Source organism: Diorhabda carinulata, chromosome X, assembly GCF_026250575.1.
Source record: "Diorhabda carinulata isolate Delta chromosome X, icDioCari1.1, whole genome shotgun sequence".
In the NCBI taxonomy this organism is placed as follows: Eukaryota; Metazoa; Arthropoda; class Insecta; order Coleoptera; family Chrysomelidae; genus Diorhabda; species Diorhabda carinulata.
This window is the reverse complement of record NC_079472.1, coordinates 52,629,363-52,651,909: the sequence shown is the minus strand read 5'-3', so window position 1 is coordinate 52,651,909 and position 22,547 is coordinate 52,629,363. Positions and strand designations below refer to the sequence as shown.

Genomic DNA, 22,547 nt, shown 5'->3' with positions numbered 1-22,547 from the left:
TACGTCAGGTACTATTTTAATTATTAATGAGTCCTATCAGTTTTTTTTTATTTAGCAGTATCGGGTTATCCGTCTCAATGATAAGGTTTAAACTGTATTCAGTTAACGTTTATATTTGTGGAGGTAAATAAGTATGTTTTCAAAGTGCGTCGCTAAATGATGTAAGTTAGTTATACGCTCTTATATTGTCATATATCTCATTTTTATTTTTTTATACTGAAGTTCCGTTTATAGGGCGAATTAAATTGCATAAAAGATAAAAAAACTGTGTAAATCCGTTTAATTTACACATACAATGCGGTATGTAATAATTTCAATTTTACTATGTGAAAAAAAACCTGTCGATTTTTATTCTTAGATTGAAAATTTATAGTATGAAAATATCATCCCCTCCCAGCACACCCCCGAAAATTTTGAATAAGAAAGGGGGTCGTGTGGCACCTTTCTTAAATTTGCTGACCTCAGGAACTATTTTGTTAATTTCTGTTATCTCAACTTTTAAATCAGCTGTATTGTCTGGTCTATTGAACTATACTTTAGGTTTTAAATAAACCCAGAGAAGTTATCTTGACGAGTCAATTCGGGGGATCTAGCTGGACATTCGATCTTTCCACGTCTTCCAATCCACCTTTTGGGAAAAATCTCGTTTAAATAATACCTAACTGTACGTTAGTAAATAAATCGATTTACCTCATTTGGAAGATTAACACCAGGAAAATTCTATGTGATGTAGGCACTGTAAGAAGTTAACCAGACAATCTAGATAAACCTCACCATTAAGTGTGCAATAAAAAAATGGGGGCCAATAATTTTGTTGTTAATAATACCGGCCCAAACCAACCTTTTTTTAGGATATTGAATACACACACACACACACACATCCAGCGAGGATTTTCTCTGCTCCAATATCGACAGTTATGTTTGTTAATCGTTTTGTTTAAATGGAACGTCGCTTCATAAGAAATTTTTTTCCATCTGCAATTCTTGATTATTGCTATTGTAATAAGTAAATTACTCTCTGACGAGACAAAGAAATAAATCGAAAAGTGATTAGTTACACAAAATATGGATATTCTCTGGTATAGCTTCTTTTGTTCAAATATTTACCACCACTAAAACTCACTTTGTATCTCTTTCCAGCCGCAATTCTTGATAATGCCATAGTAATAAATTAATAACTATTAAATAATTAATAACTCCTTGACGGAAGATTAAATTAGAAATTCTATAAACCACGTAGGATTGGAAAGCATCGTTGTAACGCTTTAGAACACATATCAAGAAGTTTATTACTTCCTTTAAAGTGACATTCATACGTGAACTCATCACATCATTCATCACATATCTCTGATGACTTTATTCCTGTGTAAGTCAGCTTTAATTCATCTTAGGATCTTTGTAACAATTCTAACTAGTGTCATCAGTTGCCTTTTATACTTTCGACTTTTATGCAGCACTTTATAATAAGCTTTGTATAATATTCTTCGGAGGTCGTCTTTAGAATTGGTAATAAGTATTGCGTCATTGGCAAAGCATAATATATTTAAATTGGAATTTCCCCTTCAATATCTTGAAACAGTTTTTTCACAGTTGTGATCATTTTGTCAATAATTTTGTTATGAATAAAATTGGTTAGAATGTCACCAAACCAAAGACCTGTTATTGTCTGTAGTGCGTCAAAGTGGGAATAGTCTGTTAGCAACGCGCATCTTACATTTGAAGATTTAAATACTATATTCCCCCTCACTTCAAGTCATTTCCTAATTGGAAACGTTCTGAACAACATACCTCAAGTTATGACTCAAATACGATCAGAAAGACTGTCTCATTATCAACGACTTCAACAGATAATCCAAAATTTTTGTAGCCATTGAAAATCAGAATATCTGTCTACATTACAAGCCATAACAAATGGGAAGTTCAATTCTTCTCTTAGAATAGAGATGACGACAAAAACACTAGTTTGATTTTGTATGATATATAATTTCGAGCAACACTGCTCTGTTCAAAATGTACAAAAGTAAAATAAAAGGTGAAGTAAACACATTCGTTCAGTTTAACCCAACTCAATCAATCATAATATCAATCAAAGCAACAAACATAAAAAAAAGTTTCCTAACCAAATCAGCTTTACCATAATTTATGGTAAACATTTCAAACATTCAAAATATTGGAACTTCATATTTGAAATATTCATATAACTTATATAATTAGCGCAGACATAATCAATAATCGTACACCTCTTTTCAAGTAAAATGAGATAAGTAAGAGTGAGAAATTGGTAAATTTTTCAAATTGTTTTTTTCAATTTATTTCCTGTATATTTTAATCCCCCTCCTTTCTAACATTCAAAATGTTGGAATTTCATATATAAAATATTCATATTACTCATATAATTATTGCAAACAGACATAACCAATAATCATAGACCCCTTTTCAAGTAAAATGGGATAAGAGTTCAAAGTGGTAAACTTTTCAAATTGTTTCTCCATTTATTTCCTGTATAGTGATTTTATTTAAGGTCAATATTGATATTTTCAATAGTTACTTTGCTTTTTGTTATTTTATTTGTTGTATAAACAGAACGATATTTTGATAGAGAGCTTATAAATAAATCATTAAATTTCATAACCAATGTTAAAAGCTTGATATTAGGTGAATTACAAATATTATGAAGTAGATAATAATAACAGTAATAAAAAAATAAAACATACATTGATTCATAGAATATGATCGATAAAAGATAAAGAATATATGCTTTTGGCATTCCTCATTTCCTTCTTGATATGAGCCGAATATAGTTTTACTCGGAATTATCAATAATTAGCTGACCCGGCAGACTTTATACTGCCTTAATCGATAAATAAAAATCTGAATTTTTGTATAACATAAAAAATGCTTGGTATGAATGAAATTATATTATTCTGTTCGATTAATTACACAGGATGTTTGTTATTTACAAAACAGAGTTTTCCTGAAAAACTGGCTATTTATAAGGTTTCAATTTGATATTGAAAAACACACATAGTTATGAAACTTTATCAATTTAAAGCTTTGTGATAAACTTTATTTTTAATTTTGTTTTATGGTACGTACATAAACAAAGATGATGGTTGCCCGACGCGCAAATTGTCCATGCGCGAAACAAGTGAACTCCAAGTTGATGCCGCAAACTTCCAACGACTGGCCTTGCGGTTAATTTATGGTCATCGCAAAGGCCAGATGTACCGGAAATTATAAACGCTCAAAATCGATTTGTAAATCTGTTGGAATAATCGGTATTTGCCTCAATGAAGTTATTCATCACTTTTTTCGCAGCCAGTCCTGTTCCATTGCATAGTCGAGGTTTATTTTTGTTACGCAGCATGATGACAACTCATCCTAACTGCAGATTGTCAGGTAGTGAACCAGGTAATTCCAGTGAATTTAGAAACTCTACGTCATCCTTGTTCATAACAGTGTCGAAATCAACTGCCCTAGAAGAAAATTCTGAATGGTCGCATTGAGATCCTCCACATCTTTATTTTTTGCTGCAAATATTGCTCGTTCACCCAGCCAATTATGGTTATTGAAATGTTGGGCTATATCTTGGAAAACACGCTGACCAAGCTCCTCTTTTGAGTCTGTGATGTGACAGAACTCTGTGGGTAGTGTGATGAATCCAATCGAGGTATCCACTGCGACTTTATTGTTTCCAATGTCTAACAAGTGCTTCAGAAACACATTTACAGTTTCATCTTGTTGCACTCTTTGTCTGAGGTATCGATCAACATAGAAACATAGAGGATGGATCGACATATTAGTTGGTTGTCAAATGTTAAATATTATGGTTGCGTTCAGAAATTTAATTTGTGACAAAATATCGAGGAAACAAACAAAATTGTTGTTTTTACTCAATATCGAGCATTTTAATATCTATTTATCTTTTAAACCTCCTCTGGACTTCCACAAATAATTCAAGCAAAATTAGCCAAATCGGTCCAGCCGTTTCGAATTTTAGCGACGAACAGCAATTCATTTATATATACATATATATGATATTTGTTAGATAATTAAATTTTTTTATACGTTATGGTATAAAATATTTTCAGGATAAGATGTATTTCTATTCAACTACAACGTTACTTCTTTCATTTAAATTAACATTTCATCATGTTTTGAACCATCAATGAATTTATTAACTCCAATATTCAGGGGAGGTTAATGGTTTCAAAATATTTAATCCTACTATTTAATTCAATACAAAATTTCATCTCAGTTTAATCAATTCTCGAAAATAACTTCAATAGCATCATAATTCCATTTGTTGATTACTTCATTGTCGATGTCGTTTTCACAGGCATTGTCATTTCAAGAGATTTTAGCTGGGTTTGAATAGTGACTGTCAATTTCAATTAATCAATGTTTTAAAAATTCATTAGAACAACAACTAATATGACAAGTGAATTATAAAAAATCGAGAAAAATAATTTTCTCAATACCAAAGAAGAATTGTTGCATACGTTCAGCAAATAGTATGAATATTTTTTAATAAATTTATGTCACAAATTAGCGCAACGTTAATGATATATTTGGGATTTATTTTCTGTCCTCATCTCTAAAATTAGTTATAAGAAGAAATACAAATTGTGCACCGCTGTTCCTTCTTTTCGGCCTTATCAGCATAGAGCTATGGCCTCTCATTCTTACTATTTGGCTTTTTCATATTTCACAATGATTATTTTAAATTCATAGATGTTGATGTGTAGATACTACTATACCTTTGAAAATCAAACGAACTTTGAATATTTAATTACAGTTTCCTTGAGAAACGTGACGGTGTAGCAGTCGGTTTTATTGTAGATAAATACCGTCTCCAATGGCCAAAGGTTTGTGAAGTATTATAAATTTTCTTTATTTAGTAAATTTTGATTCTTTTTAATTCGAAATCTCCGTAAACGAGGTATGTGAGAAAATTTACTAGACTGGCAACATTGTGTTTGGTGGTATCTGCCAGAACTGTTTGTTTATTTCTTCCAATCCGTCAGTTCCGTATTTTTGTATGTTACAAAAACGGCACATCGGAATTCATTCAATTATGCAATCAAGTTCTGTGAGTTCGTAGAAAAATGATATCAAAAACACAAAGTTTTCCGCTTATTCGAAGGCCGAAGATTGATCTTGCTCATGGACAACTACAAGTTCAAAATGAGACAAAAAAATTTGAGCACTCTTGTGAGATCCATCTGTCGTTTAAGAACAAATAACAGACCATTCGGACCCGCGAAATCTCATAACTGAATACAAGAACAATCAAAGAAGCGTGTGGGTTGATCTAGGTGACAGGATTGTTAATGATATATAATCCTCAGACTTCTAACATTTTTCTATTGATATCTAAATCTTAAAACATTGTCGTTGTATAACTTTAAAATTTCTCACACGTCTATTATATTTCTATATTTCATATCGTATACGTAGCATCCTGTTCCCTTTATTGTCTAATTAACTCCCTATAATTTTTTTTTTAGTCGAGAATTTTCCACAGTAATAATAGTACTTGTAACGTGCTTCGTTCAAATTACAATAACTTATGTATGAAAGATAAGGTTCGGTCATAAAAATAAATTACTTGAAATATAAAAAACTATATTCTATAATAGTTTATATATTTCTAAGCACATGGCATAGTGCTAACATAATTGATGTATACCCTAAAATGCAGAGTGAAATACGAAAACCTTCATTAGCAAGAGAAGAAGATAGAGAAGCCAAGTAAGAAAAGAGGATCTGAGAAGTAACAAGAAATGGCGAAATGTGAAGAAGAGAAGTTAAAACATGACACTAATGATTGCGAACAATTAGAATTGAAAAAAATAATCAAAACAGAGATGAAAAAAATCTAAATGGAATAACATTTAAAGAAATATATTCAAATGAAACAAATCCGAGAGAAAATAATTAAATCCAAATTAAGTTCAAAAGTAGTTACAGGAATCATGTTTTTGGTACAGGTTACCACGGTAAGAAATAAAAATATAAATACCAAAATTATATTATCCGTTAATAAACCTGTACGATGACTCCATTGAATATAATTAATAAACGTGTTCTCGATAGCAGTAGTAAAGTGAATTAAGCAACATAGTTTTCGTAATCTATCAGTCTGATAAGAAACTCAGTGTTTATGTGGAAAAATGATCGATTTCCGCGTTTGTTTAAATATAATTTTATTTCCGGCATTTTTGATTAAGTTGATATCGATATTTACAGTCGTTGTTACTATTAGACAATGGTTACGTTAAGTGGTGTTGGTTATAATCGAAATATTCATGAATTCTACTTTTAACGGGGTAAGTGAGTATTTTTTTCAAATCCTACTAAGTTATCGATAGTTATCAAGTTATCCTATAGAATGAAGAACCTGAAAAGTAATATTTCGTTATTATAACGCAACCACGAGTGAAACTAGTCACAGTTATTGGATTCAATAAAGATTCTACATTTTGCTACATGAATACAGAATGGACTTTTATATTTGCTTGTGATGTGTGTTACGTCGATGTAAGCAAATCATCTCATAGAACTCATCTCTAACTGTAATGGAATACAGCCTGAAAAATAGTTTATCATTATGTTTTGAATCCAAGGATGACAGTACTAGAGTCTTATTGATTTTATTGAGAATTTTATGGAGAAATTTCCACTTCCCATATCACAAAATCATTCAAATATGTAATAAAATAGCTTTGTCTCATCATTTATTTTACCATTAGAAGTCAATAAAAAAGATTTTTAGCATTTGCAAAATACACATGGAAAACAGATAATCCAATATCAATTAATCAATTGGGAATAATTTGTAGAAATTTATTTGCTTTAGTCAGGATTGGAAACGTTTTTTACTACACAAACGCTCGCGTAAGAAAGCTCGTCCCTTTGAGCATCCATTCCCAGATTAATCCACCGTTGGGTGCGAAGAAGCACATTCGAACATCCCCTGTCATTTCGACAGATCCTTATCCTCGTTTGCGTCGCAGTTTAGTACGTAGACTCCTTCCTCGTCCCAGAATTATATGAGTTAGTCTGTTGGCTTACACACTTTTGTCTTCCTGGATGCCTAGACGTCTTAATGTCTGTGTGTCTTTTCGCTGCCACGGGTAAACTGATTAGAACCTTCTTTGACAAGAAAAGATCTAATCCGAGTTGTCCTTCACCTTCTTTACAGCTGTCCCCTAAAAATAAATCGGCTCTTGCTTATGTGACTGGTTTATTTGTTTCTGTCTTCTGCGGGTTTTTCGGGCACTCCCTGTAATTAGCCAGGTGCTTTCTTCCGCAGCTCTTGTATTTTGGCTTCTCTGTTCTGCTGAGGGTGCAGTCCGCCACCCTGTGTGCTACCGCGTATCTCATGCAGTGCATGTCCATGTTGCACGTGCTTTGTCCGTGGTGAAATCCTTGGCACCTGTAGCATTGCACAGATCCGTCGTGTTACTTTGGTTCTCTACCTCTATATTTCTGTGTGGCATAGGTATCTCAATGTTTTATAGGAGCGCTCTTCTGCAGGCTCCATTACTACTATGCATATTGGTAGTAATTTTCTGGTGTTTTCAGCGTTCCGTGTAGGTACATCAGTTGCAATACTCCAATCCATTTTCTCTTAGCTCGATTTCGAAGTCCGACACGGGGGTATTTACAACCAGTCCTTTGACGACTAGCTTCCTTTCTTTCCCCTCGTTGAGTAGGTACGTTTACAACTCGATTTCTCTATACTCGCTCAGGAGCATCTTCATTTGGTTTATATATTCTTTTGTTGCTGTCGTTATTATCCCCGTGTGGATGCATTTTGGATTGGGTATTGATTTTCCTATGCATCAGCTACTTTCGTATTGCTGTCCACATGAAAATGGACATGATATTATTGCAGCTGGCCTTCTCTCCGGTTTTGCATGTTTCTTCTCTTCCTCTTCCCTTATTTATTTCATGCTTCTTGTATTTGTTTATTCGCGGTGTCTCCTTCTTTAGAGGGTATCCTCCCAGCTTTCTTCCTCTTTTTCTTGTTGTTCACAATCATTCACCTACTTTACTTCGCAATGTCTGGCTTTGATTGTTTGTGTTCTAGGGCTCTCGCTAGTATTCTCCGCTTTTGTTTTTTATTATGGTAGGACGGATGTTCTCATCGTTGTTTTGTTTTCCTAAGCTTCCAACTTTTCTAGAAGTTTTGACATAGTTATATCCATCCTTTGAATGGTTTTCAAGAGAGACAGTATTCTTTTGCTTGATGTTTTCCTCTCTCACTTTCCTGCTTTCTTCTTCGTTTTCTCTTAAGATATCCATCATAACGTTCTCTTTCTCTTTCTTCACTTACCTCTATCATAGGTTTTTTTCCAAGTTTTTATAGTTTTTAGTGGATTTTTGATTTTCTATTTTCACCTGAGATATCTTTATACCTAAAAGTAAAATATCAACCCATTTTAAAAAACGAATAATCTCCACACAATCAAATTTTCGTTGATAAACACAATTCTTTCATGCGAACGCATTTTAATTCTGGATGTGTCTGTGTCTGGCTAGCTGAAAAAAAGAGAAAGTTAAATCAGGGTCTCATTAGCTGAGTCCGCTTCCACTGCACTTAACACGTGTTCACTCGTCGAAGGCACTGAGTCAATTCGGTAGTTTTTTAACCATATCTATGGAGTGGTATTTATATTGTCTTTTTTCACAAAAAAAGTAGGTACGCGATAAGTGTGTCATTGAAAGAAACATCAAGGTGCATGGCATTGTGAATACAGATGTCGGTTATGGAAGCAAGAAACACGATAAGCTAAAAGTGCAGAACGTGTCAGAAGAAAGAACCCACTTCAAAGTCACTTTTGGTGTTTTGTTCTACTGGATCGCTTCACGTACACAAGGTAAATAGCAGACCAATAGTTTGAAGAACATGTCAAGCCAATCAAAAGGAGGGATGTGTATGAGAAGTTTTGAGAAGAATTTAACAAAAAACAAATTTAGTTCGAATGAATTTACTGATGATGTTTATCGTACAACCTCTACTCTTAAACATAAAATAAAAGAATGACATTTTTGCAAGATTTCTATCTAACACACAGAGGTGTACGAGTTTCGACTAAAATTATTTACTGGCACATACATTAGGCTTGAGGCGCGCTTATAATTACAAATCAATTATTTTCACAATCATTACATTTTTTGTGGAATATTTTCTTTGGCAATTACATTTTTGTTATTACTATCCTTCCGGAACTGACTTTCTTTGGCGATTTCTCTAAATCATTTTCACACACATTCTAATGGAATTAACTTTTTTTTTTATTTTGATTATAAGAATATTGTTCACGAATACCACCATTCTCATTACGTAATTCATGTCATTATTGGCAAGATGAAAATTTTTTATTTGCTTCTCAAAATGCAACTGAACTGTATTATACAATTTTTACTTTATAAGATCTGACAGAGAAATATAGATATGATTTAACACATCATTGATAACATTTACTCTTTCACGCAACCTTGTCTACGTGAATATTGATCACTTTTAAGAGTTATTTCAATAGTTTCTCTTTAATTTACTCAATAATTTCCAACTGAAACTACAAATTTAAGTAATTATACACTTTCACGGTCACCTGGTTTTTTGGCTCTAGAAAATCGAAAAATGGATGAATTTTAATGATCTTGGTCTCAAAATGTTCCATTTTGTTCTCATAGTCTTACTGTTTTAAATCGTAAAAAAAAACGGTTTTGCAAAATAATCCTTTACAAAAAATTATCTCATTATCAGATAAAGTTCTTATATTTTTTTGTATTCTACATAAATTAATAAACAATTTAAAAAAAATCCAAAAAGAATGATTTTCTCAGTTTTTATAGCTTAAAATGAAATCGATGAAAAACAATCAATTGTCGTGAATAGTTTCGTACTATATTCTTCAATGTTAATAGTTTTTGGACCATTAAAAATCGAAAAATAGATAAATTTTATAATTTTGGTCTCAAAATGTTCCATTTTACGACGAATTTATGAAAAACACGGGGGTAGTGGCTGAATTTGCGGTTTTTAATAGTTTTAAACCTTAAATAGTAGAAAAATTTTTTTTATAAATCTGCCGTAAAATGGAACATTTTGAGACCAAGATCATTAAAATCCATCCATTATTCGATTTTCTAGAGCCAACCTAACCTAACCTAACCAAAAAACCAGGTGACCGCGAAAGTGTATAATTACCATAATTTTTTGTAAAGGATTATTTTGCAAAACCGTTTTTTTTACGATTTAAAACTGTAAAACTATGAGAAATTTTCATTCCAGCTATTTCTACTAATTTTTTTTATAAATCCGCCGTAAAATGGAACATTTTGAGACCAAGATCATTAAAATCCATCCATTTTTCGATTTTCTAGAGCCAAAAAACCAGGTGACCGTGAAAGTGTATAATTACCCAAATTTAATATTTTAATATCTCATTATATTTTTTGGTCCTTTCAATAATATCTTTGTGCTTTCATTTTCTTTTCCTGTATAATTTGAACTTTTCTCATTTTTTTGATTGCGAACTTTCAAGTTCATATTTTCGTTTATAAATGTGTTATCATTTTTGTTATCAATACCCATTGCGTACAACCTGTTTTCCTAGCAGCCATGTAGTGATATAGATTTATACAAATTAATATATTGGTTTAGTTGTAGAAAACTACCATCGGAAAAGCAATGCTAGATCTGTAGGTTCCGTCAAAATAAACTTTTATATACCTATATTTCTCATATGGAATATATTAGTTTATATTGTCTTTGAAATTCAAATTTCCACGTAATTATTTGCTAAGAGGAAACGTTACTTTTTATTAAAAGCTTTTCGTCAATCGTGTGAGCTCTACCATAGTATACCGCCAAGAAGAGAAAATACTTTGTGAAATTGTGAAAATCTTCAATTACATTCTACAATAAAATGAAAGAAGTAGATACAGCTGATGAAATATACGCTTCCTTCAAATCAACTAGATACACAAGGCGTTGGCGTATGATAGTTTTCTTTTCATGGTAGAGGTTATGAATTCTTCATATTTGAAATTGGATGAATGATCTTTGAAGAAGATTCTTGCTGAAATAACTATCGCATAAGTTCAGACTAAGTAAAGAGGAGTGAAAAAATTGAATATTTAAAGAAAAAACAAAAATATATCAACCAAAAATGATCTAGAAAATACAGCTTGAACATATTGTACCACCTCTAAGAAGGCGTAAATGTATACCATGAACTCAGAACTAGTATCAGATGATTTTTTTTGTACATTTAAGTACTGCGATACATCATGAGGTTATAGTGTGATTTTTTGTTATTTAGCTATAACTATATTTCAAATATATCACGTTAAATTAATCTTGATTAAATTTCTTTTAATATGAATGGCTAATGAATTTTAACATATATGAAATTTTATATCAATCCAAAACCACCTGTCATTGAATTAATAATGCATTGAATAATGCGGTCCGGTCTATACATATGGAATTTAGCGTTATTATGTACTATGTAAAAAAACCAGAAACAGGTCGATTTTTATTTTTAAATTGACAATTTATTTGCAATATGAAAATATTATTCTCCTCCAGCATCCCTTTTGAATTGTAAACACCCCCTAGAAAATTTTAAATAAGAAAGGGGTCGTTGTTGGAAAGGAATTTTAGTCCCCTATTCAGCAATATAAAGTTTTTCAGCATTTGTTGCAATCATAACTGAGAAAATTAATTTTTAAGATATTAAATTTTGATAATATCTATCACAAAACTTTACGTAGAATGGAAATAATTTAATTATGGCTCATTAGTCCAAAACTCAAAGAATAGAAATTCTAATTATGATTAGTTGTAGTAACAAAACAAGGTTTGAACAACACATTTCGTAGTCTACAGAAAAGAAGTTTCGTGAAATTGGACATATAAAAAATATTGGAAAACTAAGTAGAAATGTTTAATTTACTGATTAAAAGAACTTGAGGAAAATCCGCATAAGACAACTAGAGAACTTGCCGCCGACAAAGATGTGAGTGATTCATCTATTTTGAGAGTTTTGCATGAAGAAAAATACCACCCTCATAAAGTTCAGTTCGTTCAGGAGTTAAATGAAGATGATCCTTATAGAAGGCAAAAATTCTGTGAATTGGTAATGGACAGAATGAACGCAGATTTGCGGTTTATAAACAAAAATAGTTTTTCCTTATGAAGCGACGTTTCATTTAAACGGAACGGTTAACAAACAGAACTGTAGATATTGGAGTAGAAAAATCCTCACTTAGTCCCAGAGTTTGCCACAAAAAAACATGGTAGAAAAACAGGTTTAAAGCCCACGTTATAAAAGGTTTCACGCGCTCACGTTTTGAAGTCGGAAAAACCGGCTGGAATTTTCATATCCGACCTATTCTGACCTTAAGAAGTATAATGAAGAAGATGTACTAAGTTGGGGCTGCTAGTTTAGAAGCTGAAATGGCGCGCACCTTAACGACCCTGTTTTTTGTAACCAACTCTCCATCTAACTGAATGTGTAAGGTTCACACTCAATATACTAAAAAATTGAATGATTGAGTGTTTGGGGTAGTATCATCAACAATTTTTGATTAACTTCTTAATGCCTACATTACAAAGACTTTTTCCTGATGTTAATGTACCAACTAGACGGAAGTGCACTGCATTTTGCACGTACAGTTAGTAATGATTTAAACGAGGTTCTTCCAAATAGGTAGATTGGAAGACGTGGAACGATCGAATGACCGGCTTGATCCCACGATTTGACTTGTCTCGATTTCTTTACATTCTAAATATTATGAGACATTACTATCTTCATTCTACTCAAAGTTTTGTGAGAGACATTATCAATGTTTTACATCTCAGAAATTAATTTTCTCAGTTATGATTGCACTAGATTCGTAAAACTTTATGTTGCTGAACAGAGGACTAAAATCCCTTTCCAACAAGATGCCACTCGACCTCCTTTCTTATTTAAAATTTTCGGAGGCGTGCTTACAATTCAAAGAGGATGCTGAGAGGGGATAATATTTTCATACTGTAAATTGTCAATTCGAGAATAAAATTCGACTTGTTCCTGATTTTTTTCACATAGTACATAATAACGCTAGAATTGAATTTATACCATACATACGGACCGCATTGTCTGAACATGTATTTATTGACATTCACGAAAACAATCAAGTTCAATTTGTATAAATTACTATTAATAATAAATACTTGTTTATCACTTGTTCGCAACTTAACAACATAAAATTATTGTATGTGGAAAAAAAAATGAAAAAAATCATTTTGTATTGTTTGATCACTCAATAATTAATAGAATATGTAACTAACAATTCACAATATTATTTTCAAAGATTTCTAATACTTATCTTTCGTGTGTAAGATATTATTATAAATTGCGCTATAAATTTAATAGAAGGTATATTCTGAAGTATATATCCTCCATAAAATTTATCTTCACCTTGACGTCATACTTAACAAACTCAAAAAATTAGTAGGGAAAGATTAGGAAGTCAAAATCACTACTACTGCGAGTTTGTAGTATTTTCACGGTTTTAATAGCTTATTATACGAGTAGTATAGTTTCGCAGAAGATAGTATGCGAGTATCAATCAATATTTCATAAATATGCAGGGCACACATGCGAAATTGAGAAATGAAAAATAATGCTCACTCCCCGTATAAAAGTCAGTAAATATCTAACAAAACGTCAGTCCACGTGGACTCTCATCTCCACTGTTTACAAATCAAAACATCGAATCGTTCACATAAATGCATTTCTATTAGCCGAAGCTGTCGGAAGGCATATGTACACAATTTCTTCGAAATATTTCCGTTAGACATTAGCGTCGCTAGACAAGATTAATTTAATTAATAAATTTCTTTGAATAAATAGAAATATTGACGTTCTTCAGACCACGGGCGAATGAAGACAATGAAATTGCACAGTGTAGTGAGAATAAAGACAGGTATGAATTTAATAATGAAGATTTAGATATACAAACACAACAAGTTATTTCAAATATATTCGAATGTTTAAAAAAGGAAAATATCCAACAATCTGGTAATGCAATCATAATAAGAATTGCTGAATTAAGTAGAGAAGCGTCACGAATCAGTTGACAAAGCTACTCAAGATTTTATACGTAGGACAATATATAGTTTCTGTAAGGAGAACATGGCTGCGACTTTTGAAGTAATACAGCAAAAGGTAGCAGATTTTTCAGCATGTGGTCTTAAACACAAAAAACTGAACAAACGAATGGCAATAACCGAATCGTGAAAGACCGTTCGATGGCGACATTATCTACGTGAAACATGGTTTGACAGTCACGATGTAGTAAATTTTGGTTGGGTTGACAATAGTAAAAATTGCTATTTGAATGGGACATGTTCTAAAGGGAAACGCATTATAATAGTAGACGCTGGAAGCAAAGGCGGATTCATGCCTAATACTTTATTATAATATCTGCTCAAAAAATTAAAAACTGTGCAGCTGATTATGAAATTATGACAGCAAAATTTTTCAGAAAGTGGTTTAATGAACAGTTTTTACCTAATATTCTACCATTCCGCAGAAACTCCTTAAGATACCAAATAGTAGTAGTAAGAAAGCTCAAATTTTAGCATTTACGTCTGAAAAAAATATCCCTATTACTGTCAACAATCGTAAAAAAGGCCCAACAAACAAATAATTGCTTACTGTTGTTAAAGGTCTGAAGTTAGAGGTAATTTATTGAATTGACAAGCTGCGCAAAGAACAGGGTCATACTCTTCTCAGACTATCTCCTTACTATTGTATGTTTAACTCTATGGAGTTAAGATGGGCAAAAGTAAAATCAGAATTACGGAAATGTAATCAGTCTGCAGAAATGGGTGGGGTACAAAATGGGCTCAGTTCAAGTCTGGTGCCATGTTTAAACTAAACTGCCTTAAAGGCAGGTACATTTTACTTGTCTATTCATGTTTTATAATTTAATAGTCATTTGTAGCTAATTATCGAGGTGTAATATTGATTTTTTTCAAGTCCAAGTATTTATTTAAATCCTTGTGTAACGTCTTGTAGACGATTGCTTTGTTGATATCCAAGTCGTCAAATGGAGCACTAATAGGGATTAGCGTGACTGAACTTGCAATCTACGTCTGAAAAACAACGATCAGGAATTACACGACTCACACAAGACCAAGACAGAGAACTCTTGAGAACTGTTTTCTAATTCACTCAGAAGACGTTCGAAAAGAATAGGAATGTAGATATTTGAGAACAAGTAAACTGGAAAAAAGTTGTTGTGGGTTTAATTCTATTTTAATAATATTTTAATAATGCAAAAAGGGTTCAGATTATAAATTTTGGTCAATATTTCACTGTTAAAATCGTTTCTAGTATCCATAAAAAATTGGCCAGTAATATTTCTACGTACTTGAAAAAACCTTTTAGAATCAACCTATATAAGACAGTTTTGTTGCATCTTCTTTGAACTTGATCACTTCATATTATCAGAAACCTTACTTAAAATATATACCAATAATACTCCATTCCCTTAATTCATTTCTAATCACTTTGAAAACATTTCTTTCTTGTTTGAATAATTGCCTTCTTCAATTATCTACCAAAAAAGGCAAGACTTGGCAAAGCACCAAAATCAAGACCAATACTTAATCCTGCCAGATAAACATCAAGACCAAGAGGCCTTATTAAACTGCAAGACCAAGACCAAGACTGACCCGATTTTGTTCTTACGTTAACTCGTCACTGTGCACGAATGGTTAGGCAACGATCGATATAATCAGCGTGTACAATTGTATCGCTACGTCTGGATGGTCTTCTAGTGATTTATGATTCATGACTCTCTTAAGGTTACTTGTTATCATACACAAATTGCAATTTATGATGGCTTTCATAGTTATTCTCGACAGATTTCAGTGAAAACTGAATAAGGAGACACTATTAAAACAGTCTAATTAGAAAAATAGGCAAATCTATCGTTCTCTTAAATTCAGGGTTTACACAGGAAAGGGTATTCGACTTCAGTTGAAGGGTTGGTACTCAGATGGGGTGAATAATTAATATTAAATTCGACACCACTAGCTTTTACAAAAAGGACGTTAAAAATTAATAAAAAAGGCGGAGAAGCTGGAAACATCTTATGAATTAAATTAAAAATAAAAATTAAACAATCTGAGGCTATCCCCGGATACGATTATTATATTTATTGCTAAGGAGAATAAAAAAAAAGATTTAGCAATAAATAAATTTATTGAAACAATAGTAAATTCGTATTAACTGCGTTTCCAAAAGAGCACAACGAACAAATCATAACAATTATAACAATTCAAACAACTCAAATCTGTTTATATATTAAAGATAAGGTTGGAATCATCTATGGAAATCCGGGATGGTTGAAGCCCTCAACTGGATTCCCAGATGTTGAAGTGGTTTGAATTTGTAGTCTGGTGGTTGGATCCTTGGTGGTTGAAACTCCCAACCTGGCAGCTGTAGAACAGCGAATATAAAGAATAAAATCACCACAAACTTACTAAAATTTACTTTGATTTGAATTGGAGTGTGGATAGTTGGGTGAAGAATTTCATTGAATTTCTCGAATGGAGTGAGACGTCGATAAAAATTAATTTCTCCAAAAAGTCCAATAAATAAATCCGAAGTAACTTCAGTATCACGAAGTAACTTTACAAGGCGAATGGCATGTTACAGAGTAGATTTCAAACTCGTACCAATCGTCTATCAAATATCCAGCTTTCTTCTTTCCAAGTTACGTGCTTCCATGTTGCCACATGAATCGTGCATCTCATAATTCAATTTCCAAGCCTTGTAATAAAAACAAGAAATAATCGAGGCATATTTTTTACGTAAGTACCGTTTTGGAATTAAAAAAAGGAGTACAAAGATATCACAATAATTTTATTTTTATATGAAAGCCTGTACCTTAATCTACTTTTCGACATAATCTCTGTGAATATTGAGGCACTTGTGTTTCTTCACGTGCAGGAACAAATGGTAGTCGCTGGGTGCCAGATCAGTGCTGTAGCGAGGATGATCTAGAGTTTCCCATTGAAAAGATTTGATGAGATCTTTGGTATGATTAGCTACATGTGGACGGGCATTGTCATGCAGCGAAATGATACTCTTACTCAACTTGACACGCCTTTTGTTCTGGATTGCACGACGCAGATTGTTTAATGCCTCACAATAAGACGATGCATTGATTATCTTATTACGAGGCCGAAACTCCACTAGCAGTACTCCTTTTCTGTCCCAAAAAACTGTGCACATGATTTTCCGGGCAGAAATTGTTTGCTTAAACTTCACTTTTTTGGGTGATGATGAATGTCGCCATTCCATGGATTGTTTTTTCTTCTTCACAGATGTCACGATGAATATCGATCGGTTTTACGCCTTTAGAAATTGTATAACAGCCCCCGTACGTCACAACCGGTGGGACTCACGATTGTCGGAGGCATTTTAAACGGAAATATTCATATCAATTAAAAGGAGATGTTCTTGTAAGTACATACAGCCCCAGACTTTCGCAGATACCAGAAACTTGACATTTAGTTTATGACAATCATTGTAACATTCCTTCTCTGGTATCCCTATAAGTCTGTTTTGTATATCAGCAATGCTTAAGAAATTGTTTTCCTAGTGCTAGTACCTAAATTTATCTTGTAATATCCGTATCTCGTTTCTTCATTCTTTTAAAATAATCGCAATTAGTCTACCGATTGTAAGGGCACAAGCTACAGCCGATTCCAGAAAAAAAATTCCGCTCTTCTTTATTTGTAAGATCATATTTCTCACTGTTTCTTGTTCTATGGTTCGACATGGTCTTTTAAAGTGTATATTTAACATTATAAAATCACACTTGCCAAGAGGGTTGGTGAGTTCACAATCAGCCGCCGATTCTGGATAAAGGCGCTATTTGCAGCCGCTCAATCTAAGTCAGGCGCTGCTTTGTTGAAGATTATTTTAGCTTCGTCTTCATCACTTCGAGAATTTATGGGTAAATGTAAGAACAACTAACGCTTCAGGGTTTATCTGTATATCTTACGACAAAAATACCACCGATAGAATGGTGAAATTGACGTCTGAGCCTAATCATTGGAATAGATAGACAGCTCTTTGAGGACTACTCAAATTTTAATCAATTGAATGTCAAGAAAGTCCTTTTTTATTAACCGCAGAACTAGAATAACGTTAATCGTTATTCCTGATTCAGACTGTCAGGAGGTGCCTCCGAGAGGCTCTGGACAAGCGTCTTGGTAAGTCAAGGTGACAGGAGTGCTAGCCATCCACACTTTCGAATCATTCAGTTGCTACAAACGTCTACTCTAGATTGGACATGATTGAAGTCCTCATATGATCTTTTACTTGCGCCCAAAAAAAAACAACAAGGAACGTTGCAACATGGAAGCGCGGTGTGGGAAGTCAAGACGACAGGAGCATACCGTCGACAATCTCGCACTCGAGATATCTCGTATAGCCTCGTAGAAAGTCTGGATGGGGCATTAAAAGAAAACTGTTCGCGAATTATTTCTACTTGATAAAATGATATAATTTGCAGAAAAAATGATACTAGAGATGAGATTCAATTGGATAATTTATTGGTTCACATTTTTGTAAATGATATTTATATTAGCTGTTGTTGATTGACAAAACCACATCGTATCAAATAATCCTTATCGTTTGCATTTAATTCATAGCAGGTTAAACTCCAATTCAGGTTGCGGTTGTAACTATATGCAATAAAAACCTTATAAGCTTTTATACGCACTGAAAAAATTAAAATTAATATTTTGTTCCGTTTTGGATCAATTCAATCAATTAAAATCAACGTTTATGACTTAACTAGAGCGCAGCCGACTTTTAAAATAATACCCGACAATTTTTTTAGTAAATTCTGTTTAGTGAAAACCAAAACAAAAAATCAATTTAAATCGTTATGTAAACCATATAAATGTAAGAATTGATATCAGTCGATTTTAACTAGCTTCATTATGTTATATTAAGAATAAATTATCCTTTATATATCAAACCGCATGATTTTTTTTAATTAACTTGTTTATTTTTGTTATAGATATTTATCGTCCAACGATGACTGCCAAAGAATCAGATTTAATTAACAACAATAACTATCCCAAGTTATCCTCAGGCTATTACAACTACGGTAAGATTGTTGATATATTCTCAGAAAACGGAATACGTGAATTGCTACTTTTGAGATAGACAAATAATAACAAATATTTATAATTAGATATGATGTTATTGTTTTAGAAATTTTGTCAATTAAGATCGATACACTTTTGTATGCGTTTCAACCAATTGTCGAAGCATTTTTTCCATTCCAAATGAGTAGCCTAATATCATGTGATTGAACGTATCAACCGCTTCTTCAGGTGTAGAAAAACGTTGATCTCGCAATTTATTTTTGATCTGGGGAAATAAGAACCAATCATTGGGTGCCAAACAAGGATTGTCCGCGTATGTCAGTTCGTTGTTGTGATTGTACAAAAACTTTTTTGTTTGAACTGATGTGTGAGAGCTCGCATTGCCGTGGTGGAGAATAAATCATCTTCAATTATTGGTTTCCCTGATTTTTTCTTACACTTCTGCCAAACAAATGCTGGTGTACCATAGAGACCGATGTGGTCTTGTGTTTTCTTTTGAAGGATAAGTGGAGTAATTATTTTGGAGGCTGTCCTACAAACTGCCTTCAGCATGACGATGGACGTCCACATTCTCAAAGAAGCCATCCTTAATGTTTCACCGTGATCACCAAATTTAAATCCCAACAAAAATGTGTGAGATACGATAGGAAGAAGACTGTTCAATTGACATCACTCTCCACAGAAGTTGATTCCCGAAATGAAAGTTGCTTGGAACAATATGCCGTAAGCAGATATAGAATAACACTTTTTGTGTTCAAAAGTGTATTCAGCTACGGGGCCACCAAAAGCATTATTAATTTTTCTGGTTGAGAGTTAATACAGTTTTCTTGTTGTTATGATTCCATTTATGATGTGAGAAAAATTGTCTACAAATAAGCATTCTGACTCTGCAATAAAGTAGTTTGGTTGAAGACTAGATAATTCAAAGGCAGTTAATAAAAAGAACCGTCGTGACGTCCTTCGAGCCCCAAGACAGATAAAATTGTACAAGACGTGCTCAAACAGGCGGTTGACTATTCAATAACTTAGTGAAGAACATAAAATCTCCTACGAATCCATGTGGTTTTGATCAGCACCTTTATTTTCTTTTTATTACAACACCGAGCTACGAGTCGCTTGGAAAGAGTTTTTGGAGATGCTGCAACACTATTTCAAACATTTCGAAGGTCACGATAGAACATATCTAAGCCATTCCAAAAAAAGTCTTTTCAATGTTTTTAGTCATAGATCCAACTTTGTAATATTGGCCAAGTGCGGAAACTGATTATTTTGTTATTGAATCGCACGTCAGACTCTGTAATGGTGAGTATTGGTGTGGTACAAATAGTGTCTTTATTATAAATATCCCCAACAGTTCCAGAAATTTCAATTAATCAACCGATCATGACGGTTCGCATTGTGGTATGAGTGAGACAAATTTCCACATCTCTGTGGACACATTTTAAATCACTAGCCTGCTAAATCGAATCCAATACGTTTTAGATTTTAGTATCTATCATCTTCAGACAACAAAACAACATTAACCAACGTACTCGATACTTTTGATGCAGTGGCAGTGAATATGAATGTTCAGTTTGTCTTTTTAAGTTCTTAGTTAGTGGTAATTTAACTGTGCAAAAGCTGAAGTTCAGGGCTCAGATTTCAAATAACCTTGTCAACTTGGTTTTCTGCTACAATGATAAATTTTTATTTTTCTTATCGCGTGTACCATGTTCTCAAGATTTGTATGATGGAAACGTTCTTTAAAAACGACAACAACAATCCTTTTGTATTCAACTATCATCATTATTATTGGACTTTTTCAGTATTTCTCTCAATAATGTTGATAATATTGATTATATAATGTATATTTCAATATATGTCCATGCAGATTGTCATAATGGGGGAATAACTTTTGTCTTAGGTTTCGATAAAACAGATGTGGAGAAAGATTGTCGCAAGCAATCATTAAAAGAGGTCGAAGAGCAAGAAACAGTATTCAAATCTGAGAAATGGTACAGTATTTTGGCACAAGTCAGTATACCTTTCTTCATAGCTGGAATTGGTACTATTGGTGCCGGTACCGTCTTAGCAACTGTTACAGTAAGTATAACAATGTCTATTTATTAAGTATATTCACTTCCTATTTCTTACAATATTAATGAAATTCCTTATTATCTCAATAATTCACTATAGTATGGTTATCATGGTATATTCCGTTATTAAGGAGATTTTTAACAATTTTGTATTTTTTTTTATTTCGGGTGATAATTTAAAATCAAACTTTTACAATTATACAATTAGTTGCATTTGTTTTATAGCAAGGAGAACCTCTACCGAGACATAATTTACTCAACCAATTACTTCCTTGAGTTCATCCAATGTTTTGGATCTCAATGCACAAATATATATGAATCTATAATAAATAAGAAGAAATATCAAAACAAATTATGTAGTTACAATAAACTTGCTTTTATAGGTGCATCAAATTGAAAGGTAATGAAATGACACATTGAAAACGAGAATGGAATATTTATTATAGTTGGATAATTCCTAAAACTAATAATAATAAAAATAAAAACTGTGATAACATAAAAAAATGAAATAATTAATTGTTAATGTTACACAAACCAATTAGGTACTTTCCAAGCATCACATTCCTACAGCTTCTACATATGTGTTTGTATTTATTTGAACATTGTTACCAATTTTTTCAACTTCTAGAATAGTCATTAAGAGGAGTCGAAGAATCGTCTTTTTTGGTAAACTATTTCAATTAGTTGACTTGAAAACCCCGACGTTTTATGCACATTTTGATGACCTCTTAGTAAATTTTTCAGCTATTTAAACAAGGCATTCCCGAAATTTTGTTCAAAAATGTTCTGGTCATCTTCTTGATGATGCTCTGATATTTGTTACAGATGCCGTGTGGCTTCTTATCACTACCTAAATCTATTACTAGAAGTATTTTTTATCTATTTTTATGTTGATATGGACAAAATTTAAGTAAGGTTTAAGTCATAGAATTGACTTTTAACTTCAACAGAAAAATCTCTTCTTAATTTACGCTAGCTCCAACGAATGAAATTCTTTCTACTCGGTTTTTCAGTAACATGAAAGAGAGAGAAGTGATTGTAACATATGAGTATGATTATTATACTATTTTCATATTATAACTATAGAAAAATGTATACTTAAAAGGCAAACCTCTACCTAGTCTTCGTTTACAAGGCAATTTCAGGAAGTTTCCAGAACTGCCAATATATAAAAAAATCATACCTATTACGGAGCCAACAATTTATTGGTTGAGATGATCATCTACATTTACAGTCTAGCCTTATTGAATCTGACATTTTTC

General features: G+C 32.6%; 1 protein-coding gene across 5 annotated transcripts in view; it reads left to right on the top strand.

Annotated features, from left to right (window-relative positions):
• The window catches only part of LOC130901506 (solute carrier family 41 member 1-like), a 90,314-nt gene that overhangs the window by 39,111 nt on the left and 28,656 nt on the right, over positions 1–22,547 (top strand). For 3 of the 5 annotated variants that reach the window (XM_057812950.1, XM_057812948.1, XM_057812949.1), the window contains exons 2-3: positions 19,120–19,209; positions 21,114–21,292. In XM_057812950.1, coding sequence (XP_057668933.1) covers positions 19,137–19,209; positions 21,114–21,292 — 252 coding nt within the window. In that variant the 5' untranslated portion in view covers positions 19,120–19,136. Of the gene's footprint in view, positions 1–60; positions 162–6,075; positions 6,333–19,119; positions 19,210–21,113; positions 21,293–22,547 lie in introns of those variants that run through there. The other 2 variants (XM_057812946.1, XM_057812947.1) reach the window with 2 other exon arrangements.